General features: G+C 43.3%; 1 protein-coding gene across 3 annotated transcripts in view; it reads right to left on the bottom strand.

Moving 5' to 3' along the window:
* LOC135396773 (spectrin beta chain, non-erythrocytic 1-like) overlaps window positions 1-13,997 on the bottom strand; it is a 161,824-nt gene that overhangs the window by 13,533 nt on the left and 134,294 nt on the right. For all 3 annotated transcript variants that reach the window (XM_064627932.1, XM_064627933.1, XM_064627931.1), the window contains 10 exons: window positions 11,641-11,925; window positions 10,787-10,912; window positions 10,591-10,721; window positions 7,330-7,717; window positions 7,147-7,242; window positions 3,080-3,214; window positions 1,550-1,732; window positions 582-773; window positions 345-500; window positions 57-274 (listed from right to left, as the gene is read on the bottom strand). In XM_064627932.1, coding sequence (XP_064484002.1) covers window positions 57-274; window positions 345-500; window positions 582-773; window positions 1,550-1,732; window positions 3,080-3,214; window positions 7,147-7,242; window positions 7,330-7,717; window positions 10,591-10,721; window positions 10,787-10,912; window positions 11,641-11,925 — 1,910 coding nt within the window. The remainder of the gene's footprint in view (window positions 1-56; window positions 275-344; window positions 501-581; window positions 774-1,549; window positions 1,733-3,079; window positions 3,215-7,146; window positions 7,243-7,329; window positions 7,718-10,590; window positions 10,722-10,786; window positions 10,913-11,640; window positions 11,926-13,997) is intronic.

The following is a 13,997-nucleotide window of genomic DNA, read 5'->3' on the forward strand; positions in this document are numbered from 1 at the left end:
AGCACTCCAACTGCATTTTGTTGAGATATTAATCGGATAATTTTATCGCAACTTACATGAGTTCTCGGTACTTGTCAAAGTATGCCTGAAGCTTCTCTGCCTGTCCAAGTTTTTCACCTCGTTGCCTGGAGTGGCCCAGAAGTGCTCCCCAGGCTTCTATCACTTCATCCCGCTTTGCTGTGATGTGTTCCTGAGCATCTGGGAATGTGCTTGCCAAGCGTTCTGCTTCACGCAATAGGGCGTCCACTTGTGCTTTCACTGCTGCTAGGTCACGCTGCAAGTAGACGGAGAAACACGTTTTTACTTGCCATGCTCTACCCTCGGAGTTCCTTATAAGTTTTTACCTGGAAGGCTTCGTGCTGCCGTGTCAATGCTTGTACACTTTCAAGGTCGTGGCCGTAGTCTTCACTTGACAACACGGCATCTTTCTCGTAAATCCAACCAATCGTTTCGTCGGCGTTGCGATCAAATGTGTGCACCTGCTTTGCACCGGCAAGAGCCTAAAGAGCATAAAATTATAAATGTAGCAGGCAAGAATGAAGATGGCAGAAAGGTACAAAACCATGAAATGTTGAACTGACATCTTGGCGAGATGCAGCGCATTCCTTGCAGTCATCCCACTGGCGTGCAACATCCGCGCTGCGGCTGCGGATGACCTCCGACTGAGGGTGGCCTTCAGCGATGAGTGATTGTGCAGCATTTGCAACTTGTGCCACCCTCTCCTCACTGGAGTTAAGTGTGTTCAGGAATGCTTCAAACTTTTGCATCAGTATCTGTGCCAGAGGAAACAGTCACTATGAATAAGTGTGCAAACAGCAAACATTACTCTGAAACCAGATTTGCACACAGCAATGTCTCCTCCTAATAAAATCACTCTACACGCGTTATTCCATTATACAAAGTTACGAATAGAGCCTGAAGTTTTCGGGAAATATTTTTTTTCTAAATTTGGGGGTAAAAATCGGGTAACTAAACATGTGCCCTAAATTCATGGGAATTCGGACAAAATGTGAATTAAATTCCAGTACGCTAAATTCGGGGAGAAATTGTGCCCCGTTACTCAAACTAACTGTACAGGTTTGGTACAAACGGTGATGTAACTGCATTTGCTGCCAAACAAATTAGTGTGCATTCCCACAGACGTCTCAGTGAGGGCAATTTGCCGGGTAAAAATCTGGTTTCACCCTAAAGAGGCAACCTTAAAAAATCGGGTTGAACCCTGAAACTTCAGGCTCTACTTACAGTTTGGGATCAAGCATATGGATGTAGTTCAGGTTAAGTGAGGCTAGGTACAGTCTCTAACTGGTTTGAACTGGTTCAGTGAAGGCGAGTGTTGAATGGACGGGCACTGCTCGACAACATGTACAAGTATTTTCTGGTTCGTTTAAAGTTTTAATGGTTTAGTTCCCATGTTTCTTACATTTTACCTTTTTTTCTATTCTGAATGGGTGAGACTTTCTCCTCATGTTAAGAAAAACTGTTGTACAGTTCAAGTTTTACAAATGGTGCAAATTGTCTCTTAGACTTTTACTTTTTGTCTTTTGCTTACCTCTACACGCTCAAGGTCGGTGCCATAATCTTCTGAGCTGGCAACAGTCATCTGCGACTGGATCCATTCTGAAACCTGGTCTGCTTTTCGCAGGAAGGCATAAAATTTCCCACTCTCTTGAAGTTTCTGTCGGCGTTCCTGCACTTGTTCTATTAAATTCTCGTACAGGGCCTCTATTTCGCTCTGAAATATGAGGTGTCACAAAAATATTTTCTAGGATTCACAACATTTCATGACAAAGGCAGTCTTATAAATATATACAGTAGAACCCCTTTGTAGTAAACTCTCTGGGACCAGGATGAAATTTTACTAGATCAGGAGTTTTATTACATCAGGTGTGTCATTGAATGTATAGGAATTCTATCGGGACCAGAGTTCTCGTTTACTATAAGCAGAGTTTTACTACAAGCGGAGTTACTATAACGAGGTTCTACTGTATATAAAAAGAGCTCCTGGTATTTTTTCTCTAGTATACTTCACTGGCTTTGCACTGGGCTTTCAGTGGTGAGTTAGCTCACCCTGACGGGAGGAATGACGTGTCACGTGACCTTCTGACGCCATCCGCTCAAACATTGCCTGCCTACGTACTACTGCTGAGGCCCAAGAAGGCCGAAACAGCTGTCCAGTACTGGCATGGCGACGTTTGACTTACAAACATTATATATATATATATATATATATATACAGGGTGTTTTTCTTTATATTTCGTTACAGATTTTTTATTAAAAAAAACAGCAGAGCAAAATACATGCCGTTTTAGCAGGTGGGCAGGTTCTATGGCCAGACAAACATCCTGTAGGACAGCGTTTGCAACTGCTGGACAATTAATTAGCTAAAATTCATTAATTAACTTATTAATTAGGTGTTTTCTGGGAAATGCGGGATAGCAGAATTGGAGCCAGTCATTATTCAAATCCATCTTCCTTATTAAACACCATGAGAAGCGAACATACTTTGAGATATAAAATGTCGAATTTCGCTATGCAAATAAGCCGAAACTAGAACTACATGCTTTTCGAGCGAAACAAGGACGCGACCTTCACCTTATCCGGGTCAGAGAGCGGTCTCAGATTAGCGCCAACTCCAATCAGCTCCATCGCTCCAAAGCACGTGGTCCTCTCCCGTGGCTTGCCTGTCGCTCTTTCTGCGCTTGAGTACTGCATAGTTCTGGTTTCATCTCATTTGCATAGCGAAATTTGGCAATTTATATCTCGAAGTATGTTCGCTTCTCATGGACGATGGATTTGAATAATGACTAGCTCTGCTATCCCGCATTTCCCAGGAAACATCTAATTAATAAGTTAATTAATGAATTTTAGTTAATTAGTCATCCAGCAGTTGCATACGCTCTCCTACAGGACGCCTGCCTGGCCGTATAACCCATCTATCTATTTTGCGCATGCTTTGAAACAGCATCTATTTTGCTCGGCTAGTTTTTTAATAAAAATTCTGTAACGAATTAAAAAAAACACCCTGTATGTATGGCAACAAAAACTTCAACAAACTACAAAATTTTGGAATCCTTATTACCTGCTTCTTCTTGATGTTCTCACCATCAAAATGTCCACGTTCAATTAGGCCCATACTTTGCTTTGCAAGCCTACCAATGTTGGAGCTAAAAGCATCAACATCCCGTTCGATGCCATCCAACTTTTTCGTCAGTGCCTGCAAGTAACATCTCATTAACATATCTATAGTCATTTGACAAACGTGTGAGATTTCTGACAGGTTATAATTAGGGTCCTCAATTTTCGGGTTTTATTTTTTGTGAAAATCGGGGGTGTAAATATTGGGTTGGAGATCAGGAAGTGCTACACAGGGTAAAATCAGGTGATTTACAGAGAAGTGATGCATTTTCAGGTGAAAAAGAGAAAAAACACTTTGTTGTGTTGAAATTAAGTGAAAGAATCCTTACTAAGAGACTAGTGGATAATTCACTGTATAACCACTGGTCCCCATTTACAAAAAGAATAAGTTGCATGTTCAGCGAAGCATCATCCATCGATGAGCGTTGCGGGCATGCTCGAGGCTGCAGGCTGATTCCGCACTCACAAAACGACTTAACAAGCGTAGATTCGCTGTCGTCATCATCTCGCGTTCCCTTTCCCGGACCAACAGTTTGTTTGCCGGATCGGCAACCATCTCCATGCTTCAATACTCGCACACCAATGTCTCCATCGTGTCCTCACCAGTTCCCTTTTTGACAACTTCGAGGTCTGCGTGTTGAGATGCCCAAGGTTGGAGCGATTTGCGTTTCCGTCCCATTTTTCACGCTAGAAATCGGATCTCTATGCAAGCATCCGCAAAACCAAAACAGACGTGTTTTGGTTACTTCACCAGAATAAAAGTCAGACACGGCACGTGCATCTTCTGATTGGTCGGTCTTGCGGCTGGCGCGACGGCAGTCATTTCGAATGTGTTACGCCAGATGACACGGTGGCTGCGGGCTTTAGGCGGGCCACTAGACGCGAAGCCAAGCGAAGCGCCACAGTTTCGGCCGTTTTTGTTTTTGGCAGTCCGGAGCGGTCGCGACGATTGCCGTAGTTCGCGTGTGTTCGGATGAAGTCCTTGGTTTGCACATTCACAAGCCAAGTTTACGGGTTCTATCGGGTTAAACTCAAACTATAAATCGGGGGGTAAAAACGGGATTAATCGGGTTTTACCCGAAAACTGAGGGCCCTAATTATAATGCCCAACTTTGCCAGTTTGCTTCACTCAGTTCTCATACCCTGCTATATACCAGCTTAGCATACAATTTAATGCAAGTAGTAAACCAAGCTCTGTGTGCTAGTAAAATTCATTCAAACATGCTGGACCTGTTATTCATTCAAAGCCTTATCTTATCAGATGCACCATTCCACTGTGCTGACAACAAGATGGTCGAATATGATTGATGTCTAATGATTTCAGCTGTACACGCAATGGGCCATATATCAATACATCCGGCCATCTAGAATTTTCTTTTGAAAAATTTTTTAAGCATGAGTTGGTAACATAGATGAGTTGTGGGATCCATATCTGGGAAATAGAACGTGTTATTACACTGGCTTTTTTAATTTGTGTGAAAGAGGAAATATTATGTCAGAAGTCATATCCTTGGGTTACAAGGGATGTCATTTACTAGAGGCCCACAACTTTGTTTCCGTTTTTGGTCAGTATGGAATGTTAAGCGGCCGAAAACAGTTTTCCCACAACTGGTGCAACCGTAGCGAAATTGGGACTCATGCAATAGCTCCCCGAAGCTCCGCGAAACACCCTCCTTCGCCTTCACGATAGGCACGTGATGAGCGCCACCACGCGTGTCACTATGTGACGCAAGTGGTGAGGACGCTCCTCATTGGACCTGGGGTCACATGATCGAGGTGAGCAACATCGCGCAGGCTGGAGTGTCTGCTACCACTTCGGAGAGGCCATGCGTTCTCCGGCTACGTGATGTCCGAAACGGAGGGTTTGAAGGCTGTCCACGACACAACCACGATTTTTTGGGACCGCAGACACCACGGGAAGAACGAGTGGTGCAGCCCGAGATTAACTGTGCTTGTACAGCGAAAACCCTGTGTTTCCCGACAGTGTGCAGCCTGTCCGACCGTTTTCACCGCGCAGTTGGTACAGTGGCTAGCAGATGGCGCCACAATACCGCCGCCATCGCTTGCTTTCTGCTACTGTGAATTCTGCGATTGCACAGAAGCCACGGATATACAGTCAAACCTGCGTATAACGATATTGACAGTAATCGCGAATTCCATCGTTATACGGGGTACATCGTTAAACGAGGGCTGACCTAAATAGCGTCATGAAATGTTTGACGGAAGGCCGTTGGAAAAAATTTGGATATATATTGAAAATATTGAAAAAATAAATAACTCAGGCCATACCTCAACCTAGCATTTACCACATGCCTAAAAATATGGCCACTTGTAACTATATGTCCGCACTATACATACTACTCTAAAATTGCAGAGTGGCCCTTAAACAAACTGAAGAATGGAGATGTTGTGTGTTAAATGATTAGGTAATGCATTGCAATGGATGATTCAACAGAATTACAAAAAACATGTCATGCCTCATCAACCATCAACGTTTGCGCAGCAGCGAAAGGGTGGCAGTTGACTAAAACTCAACAAGACCCAGTGGTGGGACATGAAGCCACCCAGCCATGCTACGGGGGCTCACCTGCACACCAGGGCCTCACTCAGACAGACATAAAACACATTCACCCTCTCAACATTGAACCACATAGATCTCTGATTTCAATCCCACACCAACAGGAACACACAAGTCAAGGTCACCCAGCGTGTGGCAAAAGAAAAAAAAAAACAAATGCTAAAAAAAAAAAAAAAAACGCGAAGCTGTGTGACATCGCAGTAGCTTGGGAAAACAGCAATCAGAACTCGTGGAGGGAACCAGACAACATAGCAGGACAACTTCTGGCAATGCTACACGTCACCATTCCGCAAGTCGGCTTCACCTAACGCCTGCGTGCTCTAGGAGAAGCTCGCTTTAGAACACTGTCGCGCTACTCGGGGGTGGAAAGCACGTGCTAGGCCTTTTGAATCATCTCGCGAATTTGAGCAGCATTGGCCAAATACGGAGACATAAAAGCGTTACCACCTACCTCTTTCACTGACAGTATTGAAAAATGAACAGTCGCTGTCTATTTTCTTGCCTCAATTTTTATTTTGGTTTTGATTCTTTTGATGTGAATTTCAGATTATACGAATTTTTTCCGCTACCCCGTGAGATTCGTAGCATCGAGTCTCTACTGTATCTTATCGCGGCGAAAATCGCCGCGTGGTTACGCGCACGGGACAGCCTCCAACATCGTTGTACGAATACTCGGAACTGCGGTCTCCATCGCTATACGCGGGTCGTTTCCCCATAGAACCAATGTATATTTTGACGGTAAAATCATGAACCATCGTTTTATGAGGGATATCGTTATACGCGATATCGCTATCCGCGGGTTTTACTGTATTACTCTTGCGATCATAATCTTATTTTCTCAGGCTGCATATATGCCTTGTTTTTTTTTTAGAAAACGTGATATAAATCATATAAAGAATATAAGTCAACAAGAAACAGCTCGCAATGTTCGTAGCAGACGGTTTTTCCTACGAACGAATGAGGGGCTCTCTACCATCAACGTCACAGTAGAGTGGGTGTGGTCTGCAGTTGGAGCGCTCCAGCCTGTCACCGCGGCAACGATTTTCCAAATTAATTGCACCGTGGTGAAACAACTTTAGACAGAAATATTTTTTGGGAATGCTTTTCACATACTGCTTTACAAGATGACAGCAGTTTTTGGCCATGTTAGATACCACTTTAATGCTCCTTTAAGGATAAACCACCTATAGTACACACGCACAAAAAAGGCAAAATGCACATATTTATGAGGGCAGCTCAATCTTAAAGTTCCAACGCCACCATTCCCTTCTAAAAGCATGACACACAAAATCTGGTTAAATGATAGACCCTGCAGCCAGATTGTTTTAACGAATATTTTGTACCTTTACAGTATTGATGTGGCTTACAGTATTTTTCAGTGCTCCACCTTCAAACGAGGCATTAAATTGGGAAAACAAAATATCTCAACTCACCAACACCGAGTCGTCGTCTTTTCCTAAGTCTGCACTTGTCACAATTGGCATTTTTTCCTTGATCCATGCCTCGGACTCAGTTGCTTCTGTGTAGAACTGCACAGCAGAAAGAAAGAAAGAAAGAAAAAAAAAAAAAAAGGATGTTATACAATATTTCAATCGAAAGCCACCACAACAACGTACCGTATGCGACTCCATAGCATCTAACAATCGCAGACGTCGTACGCTTGTCATATCCTTAAGGCGACCCCACTTGAGCTGCAGCTCGTGCAACCGTTTATCGACGTCAGCAGACGCAAAGTGGTTGTTTCGGAGCAATTGCTTTCCTTTGCTGCCCACGGATGCTACAAGTGGTTCGTGTGCTTGGATCTCGGCTTCTAGCCCTTGATGCTTCTTCTGTAAGCTCTGCACAGCTGAGAGGCTGGATCCTAGGTCTGCTGATGCTGCCAAGGGCTCTTTTTCTTGGATCCATGTCAGTTCATCATCAACATCACGATAGAACTGTTGCAAGAGAAGAGATTCTTCTAGATTCTCTCGACGAATCTGGACCGGTTCATGTAGCGAAGTATATCTAGAAAAAAATGTGCAATATACCTAGTTGTCAAAATGTTACGGAGCAAGATTAGAGTGCTAGCATACTGGCAGAGCACAAATGATACAGCAAGTCCCCTAACTTCCCACTCCGTCATATGTATATGCTGTTGGCAAATACAATTTTCCTATCAATGCTTTCGATCCTGCCTGCCAAAGATCTACGTCGAATGATTCAGGTAATGAACTTCTGGCAGTAGATGGCTACTTAAAGTGGAGCTGAGGATGTCATTTCCATTGTGTGCTCACAGAGCCATCCACATAGCCAGCTCAAGATCTTAGAATTAAAGTAGCCAACTGATTTTCCAGACGTGACAGTGATCAGAAAAAGGTCTGAATACAGCAGTCTGAAATGCCTGATGATCATTAAATTAAAGTTTATTTCATCTAAACTGCCCCAAGGAAGTCTGTAATTGTTAAAATTGTCTGTCTGGAAAATCGGGTGTTCAGACTTCGACCTGACCGGAAATATGGTACTAAAAATGTATTAATCCCATGACGAAGGTCGTGGTTCCCAGTGGGAGTCCAAATTGTCGAACGAGTCTGAATAATCGGTGTCTAAGAAATCACTTGGCCATTGTAGTAAACTAAGCAGAAAATGTGGCTAATTGTGCCCTGAGAGGTACAGACCACTCAATACCGAAGAGATGCCACATGGGAGACGTGTGTTATCAATATATGCCTACTATTGGTTAGTGATGTTCTACTCATCGCTGACACATTTCAGGTACCAAATCACTTGCATTACGGCTGCCATTTGAATTCTTCATAAACCTCGCTACACTGGAACTCCATACAACAAAATAATTGGAATTCTTTTCATGTTCGTAATAGGAATAGGAATTTCATAGGAATAATGTGTTTCATCGTTCGCTGTAGTGAACTAGTTTCAATCCAGCACCTCATTATACACACAAAAGTAATAATGTGTGTCTAACATGCGCCTAACGCAAAGGAGTCATGAAATGGCGACCTCCCTAAAGATGCATGGAAAGGGAAACTGACCTTCAGGACTGAAAGGTGGTACAACATAATTGGTATTCACTAGGGCTGTGCGAATACTGCAGGGTCGGTTACCGAAAATATTATTGTTTCCGGTTCCGGTTCCGGTAACTGAAAAACTCAGCTTTTCATTTTCGTTTCTGTTTCTGGACGATTTTCAGTAGCGGTTTCTGTTTCCGTTTCCAAGGTAATTTCGGTACTGGTTTCTGTTTCCCATCTGGAACTCATACTGTCTGGTTTTGGCTTTTTCATGTCAGATATTCTAGTTACATAATGGATGCAAAAGGACAGCCACACCAAACACAAACACTAAAGACTTTAATGCAAAGTTCGTCACGAATCTTATACAAGTAGATGCCTCTCTAGGTTGCAGAAATACATGCGTTCAAGTTTCAAAAGTCTCCGCTCGTGCGCAAAAATAACACGTCATCCAAAACTTTCACATCCATCTTGCTGCGCAGTGGGCTCAACACGAAAGAAAGTCACGAAAATAAACGAATGAATGAATTAATTAATGATGATTGGAAGAATAGTGCGGATATATATAATTTTTATATTAACGCAAAAACACAGAGAAACGTCCTGCGAATTTGGGTTCCGTTAGCGTTACCACTTTTGAATTTCGTTTCCGTTTCAGTTTCTGGTAGTGGAAACTAAAGCAATTTTGTTTCCGTTTCCATTTTCGTTTCCTGTTGAATTTCAGTAACTACCGTTTCTCGTTTTTGTTTCCGGTAGCCAACCCTGGCGATTAGTGATTTTTTGGTTCGAATCAAATAAGAATCGAATTGTAAAATCTTCGAATACTAGTAGCGAATGGAATAATGTCAAATACCACGCACAAGTGTGTGCTTATTGCTGAATAGTAAGCAAAAGTTTGCACACCCCTTCTAAATGTTACCTTTAATTTGTGTTTCACATATTTCATTGATGAATACATTTGTGCTAGAATTGTCCTGAAAATTGTAATTCGGGATGGAATCTACTACCCAGACATAACGTAGTAGACCGTGTGATGAAATCCCTTTTTTTCTACGGTGCCACAGCTGGTCCAGCTAAAGCTCATAATAAGTTAACTTAAACTTCCCTGCCAACATTTGCTAAAATATTTCTCAAAAGTGGCAATTTTCAGTGATCCCTCAAATCGCACTTTTAAACCATGCCTGCAACCCAACAGCACTGGCAGAAGTGTAATCCAGGCTTTGCCTTATGCTCGGAGACATTAGGCGAAGCCAACTTGCAGGATATATTTCGCACGCGCAAAAGTGTAAAGTAGGCTTCGCCCAACGCTCAGAGGCATGAGGCGAAGCCAGCTTGCAGAATTTCGAATATATTCAAGTATTCCATAAAATGTTATTCGGTTCGAATACGAATAGCGCGGTACCGTTATTGGGTACAAATATCAAATATTTCGAATATTCGCACTGCCTTAGTATTCACCCTTTCATTATTTACAAACAGCAGGCACAACCGGACGTTTTCTAGGGTTTCCCGCATCAATGGCTACATGTGGCGCCACGCCGTGTCACTCATATGAGTTAACCAGCGAAAACGTGACGCCCTTTCACTGTTTACAAACAAGTCGCGCAGCAGGCACAACCAGAAGCTTTCTAGGGTTCCCCGCATCAATGGCTACATGTGGCGCCACGCCGTGGCACTCATTTGAGTTAACCGGTGAAAGCATGAATAACAAAACAACTCGTTTGAGTTCTCTCCCTCCCTTGAGTTTTGTTATATCGAGGCTCGACTGTATCTTCGAAAAGAACTTGTCTGATATCACAAGTCTACCTAATGAAGCCCCAATAAAACCTACAGTGTGCATTATTAGCAACAAAGCAGAAACAATTCACATACCTCTTAATAATAGCATCTCCTCTTTCTTGAATTTCATCTTTCAGGAAATGGTCAGTGTTCTGGAAGTTAGCCACCTGGTCCTTTACTTGCTCAATCATGTCAATATGATTTGCAATGTCTGTTTCCAAGAGCTGAAAGAGAATGCCATTAGCTAAAACAACTTGACTCCTGTAGGGACCTGTCTTGGTTTTCATACCTGATGTTTCTTCAGCAAGTTCTGTACTGACGTTAGATCCTTTCCATAGTCCTCTGACTGAAGTTGTGTCTCGACATCATCCATCCAGCCTTCAATGTCGTCTAACATCCAGTTGAACAGTAATGCCTAAAATGTGAGTCAAATTTGTCAACTCATGCCTCATTTCTTGAACTGGAATTTTTCTGGAACGGTATGGGCTAAATTTAAGCTCCGGCTAGCATGACAGGTGGGCAGGGGTACATCATACTCTCACCAGTCCCATTTCAAACTTCCTGCTCCTGTATTGACCCTTGTGCGAGCAACTTCGCTAGTAGTAATCCCGTATTATCATCGTGTAAATTCTTCGTCCACACAGTTGTCTTTACCTTGCCATGTGAAATTAAGCAAAAGAACATGCACAGTGTGTTGTGTGAAACATTCTTCACATTCGTGGGTAAGCAGGTACTGGGGATGGGAAAATCACGGATTCTCCACAAGCCATCCCCCCTCTTCCTTTGAGTACCTACCACGAAGGCCAAAAAAGGCCTGAAAAGGCAAAAATGCTTCCCAGCAGGTATAGGTGTATGCATACCCTACGGAATTCCAAAGAAAGCACACACATGCTCTTCTGTGCATGTCATGTCATTTGTTGTTTGTCTGTATGTTTGTATTTTCTCTGTAACCACTTCCTGCGGCGTCTTTAAAAAACTTCAGCACTGCAACAGCTGCCTCTGGAGCTTCATAGACAGTGTTTTTCACTCTAAAGTAGGTGTACCTTCAGAGAGACTGACCCCCAGAGGTAAAAAAAGCACTTCACATTCACAGCGCCCTAGTTATGAGGCAGGGATTCACAAAGGAATAGCACCGAACCCAACCTGATAGGAGTCCCGAAGACGATCCTTTTTGAGCTGCGTTTGATCCAGCAGGTGACGCCACAAGTCTTCCAACTCTTGCAGTCGACCTTGAATTTGTGGCGTGGCGTAGTGTGATGCGGAAAGTAGCTGTCCTCCCTCGCTCAGCACAGCATCAACCCTGCCACGATTCGCCGAGAGCTCAGCTTCAAAAGCTGCATGCTTTTTTGTCTTGCTGAGGAGGTTGGTTGGATCACGGTAGCTTTCATCAGATGCTACTTGTAGCTTCTCGTTCATCCACCCGACGACCTGTGTGGAAAGTGACGTTGTGTAACTGCTCATAGTTAAGGCCCTTGGTTTTCTGCTGTGGCAAATTCAAAATTCTGCGGCACTGACTTGTAAATTCAGCAATTTTCTGCGGCAAGCAGTCAACGGCCACTTGAAATGGGAAACACTTTACTTTCTTAGATACTGTGAGAACAAAAATATTTTATAAAGTTACAGATTGAAAGCACTGTTGTGGCTCAGCATTACATATATAATATCTTGTGTTCTCCTCTGACAAAGACGTAAAGGTCCGTCACCTGCAATCATTTTATACCTGCTGAAAGATCTTTCAGCATCTACAGAGTTTATAGGGACTTTATAGAAAGATTATAGGAAGGAGCTTACAACACATGCCGTGTGGAAGTTACAGGACACCCTTTTTGTTTCTTGGCTGTAGGCATTATTTAAGAGTTTTTAAATGCAAACTCGCAGACATCAAATCAAAATCACCCACTGCCACCGTTAAACTGCACACGGGAGGGACGCCGCCCCTTCCTCAGGCGAAGTATGCACAATAAACTTGGGCTAATGTTATCTTAAGCTAAACTACAATCCTGCAACTACAATGCTGGTCCTGCTGCATGGGCAGTTTCGTAAAGCAGGCTTCACCTCACGCAGGGAAGCTTCAGGTGAAGCCCACTTTCGAAAGGTGTCGTTCATATTCGGCGAATAGTCGGATATTCACAAATCTGAATATTGAATATTCGATTCGCGAATGAAATACTTAGAGTGATTGATATTTGATTCGAATTCGAGAACTCAAATATCCGCACACCCCTAAAAATAAGGGATTCCGTGAAATTCCATGCCAAACGAAGGATTCCGCGATGAATTCCGGATTCCGTGATATTTCGCGGAAAACCCGGGGCCTTACTCATAGTAGCATCAAAACAACTGTGAATGCATGACGTGCTGCCACAAACATTCCAGCGCTTTGAACGTCCTGTGTCATTTGGTGCACGTTTTCCTCCACAGTTGCAGTGTATAGATAGGGCCCAATTTTTTGGAGGTTTATTTTTCAGTAAAGTCATGGGTTCAATATTGGGTTATAATTTCCTTTCAAAATTCAAGCGTAATTGGGCTATATTTATATTCTGCACCGTGGTTACGTACGATATTTACGCGCATAATTTGCACACTTTTTCACCCCAGAACGTTTGAAAAAGTTGTAGTTGCGCAAAGTGCGCAGGAACATTACTAACGACACTATACTCCAAAAATGAGATAGTATATAGCGGTCATGCGGTCTCCCAGTAGAGCCGGTATTGACACAGCACTGCACAAGCGAGAAAGCAATACTGGTCTACCCCACCTGCCGGGCAACCGGTGATAGTCAATACTGTCGGGAGGCAAAACGCCGGGTCCACAGGCGAAGTACGGCAAGACAGTATGGCACTAGGTGCACTGACAAACACAAGCGTGCTGTGTTCGCCAACTTTGTCACGTTTGTTGTAAGCATAGCGTGTCTGTCCCACGTTTCTTTCAACACCTGCTTTGTAGTCCTAATGGCAGCATCGGCCATCGCGTCAGTGGACCATAATCCAAACGCAGGGTGCGAACCGGTGCTGTCATCAATTGTGAAGTGGGTACACGCTGAGGGCATGGCGAAAAACATGTGGTACACGGAAACCAATCAGAATCTTGCTTTTCAATTTTTGCGCGATTTATCAGCCACTGAAAGAATAATTCTGATCGCTATACGCAAGCAAGCGCTTTAATCGAAGTCACGTTTACATTAATGGGTGAGCTGACAGGACCCAGCAATTTGATAGTAATCTAGCAGTTATCGTTATATCGAAGATCGTAATGAACAGGCTTGAGTGTAATAATAAAAACACACATGCAATTGTACAATCACAGTGCGATATCTCCCTCATATCACTATACCGATCAAATCAATTGCATAAACTATGACAGTGACCTTGCTTACACATCATGCAGCGGACATGTCTGCAATAAAATTAGCGCTTGCACTCTCAGTGCCACCGCTCTGCGGCTTCCTTGCACGCTTCAATAAATCATTTCCTTACGTAAAGGCAAAGACACCGAGAACT

This window comes from Ornithodoros turicata, chromosome 6, assembly GCF_037126465.1.
Source record: "Ornithodoros turicata isolate Travis chromosome 6, ASM3712646v1, whole genome shotgun sequence".
NCBI classification, from domain to species: Eukaryota; Metazoa; Arthropoda; class Arachnida; order Ixodida; family Argasidae; genus Ornithodoros; species Ornithodoros turicata.